This window comes from Lipotes vexillifer, unplaced genomic scaffold (assembly GCF_000442215.2).
Source record: "Lipotes vexillifer unplaced genomic scaffold, Lipotes_vexillifer_v1.1 scaffold1143, whole genome shotgun sequence".
Classification (NCBI taxonomy): domain Eukaryota; kingdom Metazoa; phylum Chordata; class Mammalia; order Artiodactyla; family Lipotidae; genus Lipotes; species Lipotes vexillifer.
Window position 1 is genome coordinate 432464 of NW_006770581.1, and position 9002 is coordinate 441465.

The 9002-nt window shown below is 43.3% G+C and overlaps 1 protein-coding gene across 2 annotated transcripts in view; it reads left to right on the forward strand.

Moving 5' to 3' along the window:
• WDFY4 (WDFY family member 4) overlaps positions 1 to 9002 on the forward strand; it is a 270159-nt gene that overhangs the window by 73635 nt on the left and 187522 nt on the right. For both annotated transcript variants that reach the window (XM_007446234.1, XM_007446235.1), the window contains exons 19-22: positions 4512 to 4743; positions 6018 to 6163; positions 7213 to 7324; positions 8036 to 8226. In XM_007446234.1, coding sequence (XP_007446296.1) covers positions 4512 to 4743; positions 6018 to 6163; positions 7213 to 7324; positions 8036 to 8226 — 681 coding nt within the window. The remainder of the gene's footprint in view (positions 1 to 4511; positions 4744 to 6017; positions 6164 to 7212; positions 7325 to 8035; positions 8227 to 9002) is intronic.

The window sequence follows — 9002 nt, forward strand, 5'->3', positions numbered from 1 at the left end:
AGGAATGATGAGGAAAGGATGGTCCCCTGCTTAGAGAAGGTAATAGAATGTGAACACATGGCTGGAGGAAGCATCTCATCACTGTCATTTAGAGACACCTGAGGTCCTAGGGCATAAGGGAGAGGAAGTTGGGAGATGAAGACCTGGCAGGCGTGCTCCAGCGACCACTGTCGGAGGTCCCCAAAGAAGCCAGAGACAGAAGGCCCCAGCAGACCACAGAGGGCAGGTGCAGCCAGATTTTCCCCCGGGTTCCAGAGACAGCATCTCAACCTAGGCTACGTTCTTGAATCTTTTGGGAAGTCTTTTAAAAGTTCTCTTGCATAGGCTATACCCCAGATTAAATATAGCAGAATGTCTGTGAGTGGGGTAATTTGGTGATGTTTTCAAAGTTCCCCAAGTGATCCCAATATTAAGCCAGAATGGAGAACTTGAGATTAATAGGGTTTTCCATTTCAATAGTTTGACATTTGGGGCCCGATCATTCTTTGCTGTGGGGTCCTATTCTGTGTATATTAGAACACTTAGCAACATCTGTGCCCCCACCAAAGATGCTATAGCATCTCCTTCCGCCCAGCTGTGACCACCAAAAATGTCTCTAGACATTTCCGAATGTCTTGGTGGGGGAGGGCAAAATCGCCCAGGTTGAGAATCATTAGGTTAGAACAGCCTAAGTTCTGTGGAACACCTGAAGATGAATTGGATGCTGTCTTCTGGTAAATGTTTTATCAAAAAAAGCAGTGGTAACCAGAAAGATTCACCAGGAGCATGACAAAGGTCCTTCAAAACATAAAGTTAACTTTTTTCTTAAATCATTAACAATTCCTTCCCTCCCTCCCTTCCTTCCCTCATTAAATATTTATTGAACACCTACTAGGTGTTAGGAATTGTCCATGCCTACCAGCCAGATACCTCCAGGAGCATGCATATAGTACAAAACAAGAGTTACATTGATTAAGCTTGCTGTAGCAAGAGACTCCTTACCCCATTGGGTAATAAGGACTTAGGAGGAGCTAATAGGATTTGGGCTCATTTTAGGTGAGTTTTTGGGAGGGTTCGAAGAAGTGGAGGTCAGTCTGTTCTGACTTGGGTGCTGTCAGAAAGGCAATCTGGTGTCTGTGTGTGTTCAGAACTTTTTTTCAGGAGGTGGGAGGAATGGGGCAGGGCTTGAGCTGTCAGTGGAGAAGGAGCAGTGGTCACTCAACGTTAGCCAGGATGGAAAGTGTGGTCACATTTGTGGTTTCCCAGTGTCTTTGTTTTTAATCTGTTTAGGCATAATTACAGAGTGGACTAGTTTTGGTCCTCTTTCACAGAATATGTTGGCATTCTGTCTTGTTTCATAGAATAGGTTGTGTTCTGTGAAATAGATCATGTACCTTGAGGCTAAGAGGCTTGTCCTATTGATATTTGGAACTTGCTTGCACCCAGCACAGGACTGGCCTACAGAAAGCATTCAATAAACACTTGATGAATTGCATGGAATTTATAGCCGCAAGGAGTAACATGGACTGGCTGATGGTATTGTTTAGTGAATTGGTACATGGATGAACATCCAACCCCGTGGGACCAGCTAAACCAGATTCAGTCAGCAGGGAGGTTGGAAGTGGTATGATGCTATGGGAATATGCCAAAATATGCCATCGAGAATGGCCAAGGGTCAAGTGTGACAGAGTTGACTTTCCAAGATGATTTCGACAAGCCCGGTCAGAATCAGCAAGTGAAATTTAATCGGGATAAACATAAAGGTCTGTGTTTAGACGCAGGTGACAGTTGGGCAAGAACAAAATGGGCTTTGGTTGGGGAGAACCTAGTGAAAGAGCTGTTCTCAAACGTTAGAGCCTTTGCTTTTATTTCCAAGGGAAGTCAAGTTCAACTGTGAAAGGTGGGGAGTGTGTTAACTGCTTGAATTGAGCAAAATGATTTGGGAGCAACCTGAGACATCTTATGTCTATAAATCAATCTGAATAGTGCAATGAGTACACACTGTAGGAATCTGAGAAGAAGGGGACAAGGTGGATTGGAGGGGTGGGGCACCTTTGTCAGGTGGGAGAAAAAGTCTCTGCCTACAAGGATGGGAAAGGGGAGAGAGAGCACAGTAGACCTCACTCTAGGTAGGCTTGACAGCTTGGAAAAACTTGGTTTCTTTTTATTTGAAAATCTTATTTAATTGGTAGGGATAAAAAGAATATTTCTGAAATTATATAACCTCTCATTTAAAAAATATGTATTTATATACATATTCATGTATAATTTTGTAGTCGTTATAAAAATAATATAAACACATTTTGAAATAACTGAAAAATAAAGAAGAAAGATTACCTACAATCCTTCTACCTTACCATCATTTATAGTTTCTTTCAGTTTTTATTCCTTTAATAAAATAGTTGTGACTTTATTGTATAAAACATTTTATATACTACTTAGTTAACACTATCATTTTAAAATGTTTTATCTACGTGGGCTATGATATTATTACTTTTGAATTTCTGATAATCTGTTAACTATTTCTTTTATCGAAATTTTTGAGAAAATTTTTGAGAAAATTGTAGGCTAACATTTAGTGGTAAGAAAGAGATTGACCGAGTACCACTGGTGGCGCAGTGGTTGAGAGTCCGCCTGCCGATGCAGGGGACACGGGTTCGTGCCCCAGTCCGGGAAGATCCCACATGCCGTGGAGCAGCTAGGCCCGTGAGCCATGGCCGCTGAGCCTGCGCGTCCGGAGCCTGTGCTCCGCAACGGGAGAGGCCACAACAGTGAGAGGCCCACGGACCGCCCAAAAAAAAAAAAAAAAAAAAAAAAAAAAAAAAAAAAAAAAAAAAAAAAAAAAAAAAAAAAAAAAAAAAGAAAGAAAGAAATCTTGTGTACCTTTCATCCACTTTATTCCAATGGTAATATCTTGCAAAACTATAGAATATCACAGCCAAGATATTGACATTGATACAATCTGCTAATTCATTCAGATTTCCCCAGTTTTACTTGTACTCGTGTGTGTGTATTTAGTTCCATACAATTTTATCACATTTGTATGTTCTTGCATCCACTGCTCCCACCAAGATACAGAACATTTCCATCACCACAAGGGTCTCTTTTGTTGTATCTTTATAACTACCACCACCACCCACCCACACCCCCTCCCAATCCCTGTCCCTAAACTTGGCAACCAGTAAGCTAAAATGTTGTCATTTAAAAGATGTGGTTATATCGGTGGAATCATACAGTATGTGATATTTAGGATTAGATTTTTATTCAGCATAATTCTCTGGAAATTTATCTTAGTTGTTGTATGTGTCAGTAGTTCATCCCTTTTTTATTGCTGAATAGTATTCCATACTACTCAGATATGGGTACATAACCATTCACCCATTGAAGGACATCTGAGGTGTTCCCAGTTTTGGGATGTTACAAATAAAGCTGCTATGTACATTTATGTACAGGTTTTTGTGTGAGCTTAAGTCTTCATTTCTCTGGGTTAAATACCTAAGAGTCTAGTTGCTGGGTCCTATGGTAAGTGCATGTTTAGTTTTATAAGAAACTGCCAAAATATTTTTCCATAGTGACTGTGCCATTTTACATTCGCACCAGCAATGGATGAGTCGTCCCATTTCTCTGCATCTGGTGATGTCACTCTTTTTTAATTAGCCATTCTGATAGGTGTGTAGTGATGATATCTCTTGTTTTTAGTTTGCATTTCCTTAATGGCTAATGAGATTGAACATCCTCTCATGTGCTTATTTGCAACTTGTATATCCTCTTTAGTGATGTCTTATGTTTCACTCATTTTCTAATTGGATTGTTTGTTTTTTACTGTTGAGTTTTAAGAGTTTATCTAAATATTTTAGATACCCGTCCTTTGTTAGATATGTAATTTGTAAATAATTTCTCCTAATCTATAGCTTGCTTTTCATCCTCTTCCATATGGGATTTTGCAGAGCAAAAAAGTATTTAATTTTCTTGTGAGCAGTTACAGTTTCTGCATGTTCTTTGTTAGTGTATAGAATGCGATCGATCTTTGTGTGTTGATCATGTATCCTGTGACCTTGCTGAACTCAGGTATTAGTTCTAGGAAGTATCTTTTTTTTTTGGTAGATTCTTTGGAATTTTCTACATAGACATACCATCTGCAAATAGAGACAGTTTTATTTCTTCCTTTCCAGTCTGTAATTATTTTTAGTATGTAAAACTTAATTAAGGTACCAATATTGGACATTTAAGTTCTTTGTGAAATGACTGGGAAGAAAAAGATGAACCTTTTAGTGGCACTTTATATTTCTTATCAAATTTGTTTCCAAAGGCACAGTGTGAGTTTTTTACTCCCACCAGCATTTTATAAACTGTTTTGTGCACTGTTTCTCAGCTTTGAGAGTTATCTTTGTAATGTTTTTAGATAAAACAAGTTTTCACTTTGAGAGAAGAAGAAGGTACATCATTTTATATTTTATGTGTTTGTTTGATTAATTCTGAGGTTAAACACCTCCCATCTACATCACCCCCCCTCAACCTTTTTATGTTAACAGATGTTGTACATTCAGGCCTTACCAGGACCGTTCCTTTCAATGGATCCATCTTCATTTGTGGATGTTTATGGATATATTGCTACCCCTCAAGTTTGGAAACAAAAGTCATTATTAATATGGCGTCTGGGCCCTGCGTACCTCTTCGAAGAAGCCATCTCAATGGAAACTCTGGAAGTTATTAACAAACTTGGCCCAAGATACTGTGGTAACTTCCAAGCTGTGCGTGCCCAAGGTATGGGGTGTTTTGATTTATAATGATCTTGCTGATACTATTTTTTAAATGGACATTCAGTTATTTATAGCTTATTTATAAAGAATAAGCTCAGCACAGGCCAGTCATTAGGGAAAACCTCTGTAATTGGATCATTACATATTTACAATCCAATAGAAAATGTCAGAAAAGGAAATGACAATCTCCTTTAGATTTCAGTTCCAACACACATAATGGAGGAAAGTGGGTGGGTAATACCATCAGCAAAGAAAGGGGGAAGTGAATGAGATAAATAAGTTACATTCCTTTTAATGAAGAAGCTTTTTAACTCAAGTATACTGTTGTCTTCAATTATTAAACAGGCAGACGGAACATCCACATTTTCATTATTGATTGTTGGCTGTTCAAGCAGGGAGCATAGCTCTCTATGCTCTGTCAAGTCAAGGGGGTCAGCTCCCATCTGGGAAGAATGATAAATGAATCTATGTATGGAAGCCTTCATGCATGGTGAAGGGCGATTGAGTGCTGTCGAGTGTTTCTGTCTCCAGGCTCCATGTCTTCTTTGATCTTCATTTCCTCTGGCAAAGGGCACTGGCCAGAACAATGTGAGGAGCTCAGGTCCAGAGCCAAAGTTTCATCAACTCTCTATTCACACCATGCTTCTCAAGTACCACATGTGGCTCTCCTTGACTCAGCAACCTGGGCACTCATGCCAAAGGATGTGTTTACCATGTACATGCAGCTCATTGAAAACCTTAGGGCTTTCGGCCCAGCATTTTGGGAGCGAGGTTACATTCTCGATAGGTGTCTCAAGCTTTAGTAATTTCATACTTGGAATGCCTCTATTTTTTTTTTTTTTTTTTTTTTTTTTTTTTGCGGTACGCGGGCCTCTCCCGTTCCGGAGCACAGGCTCCGGACGCACAGGATCAGCAGCCATGGCTCACGGGCCCAGCCGCTCCGCGGCATGTGGGATCCTCCCGGACCGGGGCACGAACCCGTGTCCCCTGCATCAGCAGGCAGACTCTCAACCACTGCGCCACCGGGGAAGCCCTGGAATGCCTCTATTTTTATAGTAGGGTTAATATTGTGAGATTTCTCTGCAGTTTTCTATGTGTCAGAAATCACAGGTAGGGGCAAAACATGTAATATATAACATACAATGTAACAACATATAGCAGCTACAAACATTCTTCAGTGATTACTTCGCCATGTAGTAGTAGATACTTACCCTTCTGAGGCTTAATTTCCTACTCAGTAAAGTGAGAATAGAAATAACTGAAGATGTGTTATTTTAGGAGAGGACCCTTGTATGGAAGTGATGCCCCTGGTTGCAGAGGAAAGGGTTTCCTTTGGCCTTCATATAGCCAGCTCCTCCATCACCAGCGTTGCAGGCATCAGAAACGCATACAATGAAGTGGACAGCCGCCTGATTGCCAAAGAGGTATGCCCTCTAACTTCACTTGCTGCTCCGTTTTGGAATCACGATCTCATGGCTTCCTTCAGCTTTCAGTGATTAAGTGAATACTAATTCACGTTTGTGCACGTGTAGACAGTTACACACAGGCGTGCTTCCCACTTCATTTGTTAAAATATTTCATGACGCCCGCCCATTCGCACCCCTCAAGACTAAACCTCTTATTTCTGAGAAGAAAGTAGGTGCTCTTCATTTTCCTTGGTAGAGCAAGAACAAATGGAATATTTATAAAGCCTCTGTGACACTGGGAACACTACTGAGCTTCCCTTTTCTGGGTCCTACTAACCCCCCAACATTGCAGAATATTCTTTGAATCACTGTGTTTATGCAAACAACAAACTTGCAAAACAGCAAGCAGACGACATGTTTATAGATGAAGATGCCATTAGACTTCCTATTTCCTAATTCCTGCGTAAAGAGCTCTTTTGCTTACTGCTGATGAATTTGGGCTGATTTGTTTACGTTCTCTCCACCCTCACAGACAAAAGGCCCCTTCCCTTTACTGAGACGGCAGAATCAGGGGTTAAGTCCTGTTGAGCACCAAAGCTGTGCCTTACCAGCACAGAACCTTCTGCTGGAGGAGACCAGGGTCCCTGTCTTCCTGGCCGTCTGAGACCGGTGATGCCAGGGCTTGCAGAGCTGGATGACCCTAGATCAGGAAGGAGGCAGCTCTGGCCTTCACAGCACCGTTCCACCTCCAGTGTCCTCAGGTCCTTCCTGCTCTCATCAGCTCCTCACTGTGAGCATTTGTTTACACTAGTGAGCATGCGGGACACTGGTGGCACCGATGTATAACCGAAGTTGCTCCCTTATGATTAAGCCAGAGCCTGGGAGGCAGGACAGGGGAACCTGAATTTTGGCTTCAGTCCCTCTGACGTTGGTTCAGTTATTATTCATTCACTGACTTACACTTACGGAGTGCCAGGCCTGGGGGTGCCTGCCCTCCAGGAGCTCATGAACAAGACCTCCTCCTTCCCAGGAAGGTTTCTTGGATTAATTGTTACCAATTTCTCTAGATGAACGTTTCATCCCGCAACAATGCCATGCCTGTGTTCTTGCTAAGAAATTGTGCTAGTCACCTCTCGGGTTCTCTTCGAACCATTGGAGCCGTGGCCATAGGCCAATTAGGTATGAACCTTTACTGCTATTTGGGAAGAAGGGTTGTGGCTGTCATCGCTTGTGCAGCCTGGAATTCTGGAGCGGCAGGCAGGACTGAGAGGGCTGAGGAGCTGGAACAGTGAGGGCAAGAGTTGGGAGTTAATCTCACCAGAGAGTTAGCCTCCCTGTAGAGATCAGTTCACTTTGCTGCATCTGACAACTGGTCGTGAACTCGCTACTAACCGGGCTGGCGTCTATGCACAATGGAGTGAGTACAGTGGGGCCTCTGAGCAGAGGCAATGGTTGTGGTTGTCTGGGTGAAAACAACAGCCAGCAACTGTTGGTTGCCTTGCAATCAGGCAGGAGCAAAAGCCATGAACTGATGCAGGGGTCCAACGTTGCAGATCTAGAGGGCAGACAAGAGCCAGAAGTTGTCAGAGCAGCCAGCAAACTGAGGCTCAGAGGGCAGCTGGCTCATCCGGCACTCTGGACTGAGACAGAGGGTGGAGGTCTGAAATCCCCTGGGCTGTTTCAGCCTTCTGTGACCCAGAAAGGACTCAGCACAGGATTTCTCATTGACCTAAAACTTTCAAAGCCCCTACTTTTCCTCCCAGCCTGTCCTGTGCAGAGCACCCCCCGCCGTGAGTGGATGATGTTCCTGACAGCTCTTGCATGGTGCCGCAGGAACTTCCACTGCAGTGAAGCTGTAGTATACTCAGGAATGCCCTTTGTCCCACACAGGGGTAAGGGTGTTCCACTCCAGCCCTGCTGCCAGCAGCCTGGACTTCATCGGTGGCCCCGCCATCCTCCTGGGCCTCATTTCCTTAGCAACGGATGACCACACCTTGTACGCGGCTGTGAAAGTCCTGCACTCGGTCCTGACCAGCAATGTCATGTGTGATCACCTGATGCAGCTCATCTGTGGGTACCAGGTAATCCCACCCTCACATCTGAGCCTGCAGTGCACCCCCTGCAAGGGGCTGGCATCCCTGAGGAACAGGGAGGAGGCTTGCTGGCCCAAGTGGACATTCCCACTAGCATGACTTTTGGAGAAAGGAAACTGAAGGTCCCTGGGTCCTGAGACCAGTGTCACCAGAGCAGAGGGCCAGGTGACAGCCAGCCAGAGAGCGGCTCTGATCAGGATGGGAATGCTCACCTGTCTGCAGCTGCCGGCACCTTTCACTGATGAATTCAGGAATCAGTTGTGGTCCCCCCACTTTGCATCTAGCATGATGGCTAAGAGCCTAGACCATAGAACTAGAATGCTGCGTTTGAACTGAGCCTCTGCCTAACTTACTACTTAACCTTGCCCGAGCGAGTCCTGAGTTATTAACCCTCTCTGTCTCGGTTTCTCCATCTGCACAGTCTGATCTATCATATCTCCTATATCTATCATATCTCCTGTATCATGAGGACTAGATGATTTAATACAAGTGAAGGGCTTAGAATTATGTCTGGCCCAGAGTAAGTGCCCTAGAAATGTTGGCCATCTTTAGTTCTTAATCTCTCTGTGCTTCAGTTCTCCTCTGTGTAAAATGGGAATAATAGCAACACCTATTTTATAGGATTGTGATAACTGAGTTAATATATGCTGAGTGCTTAGACATGTGCCTGCTCAGAGTAACTGCCGTGTGTGTGCACTGTGATTGTTATTGCTACTTACTGTTCATAATATCAGATGAGTTGTAGACAGTGTCCTTCAGGAATG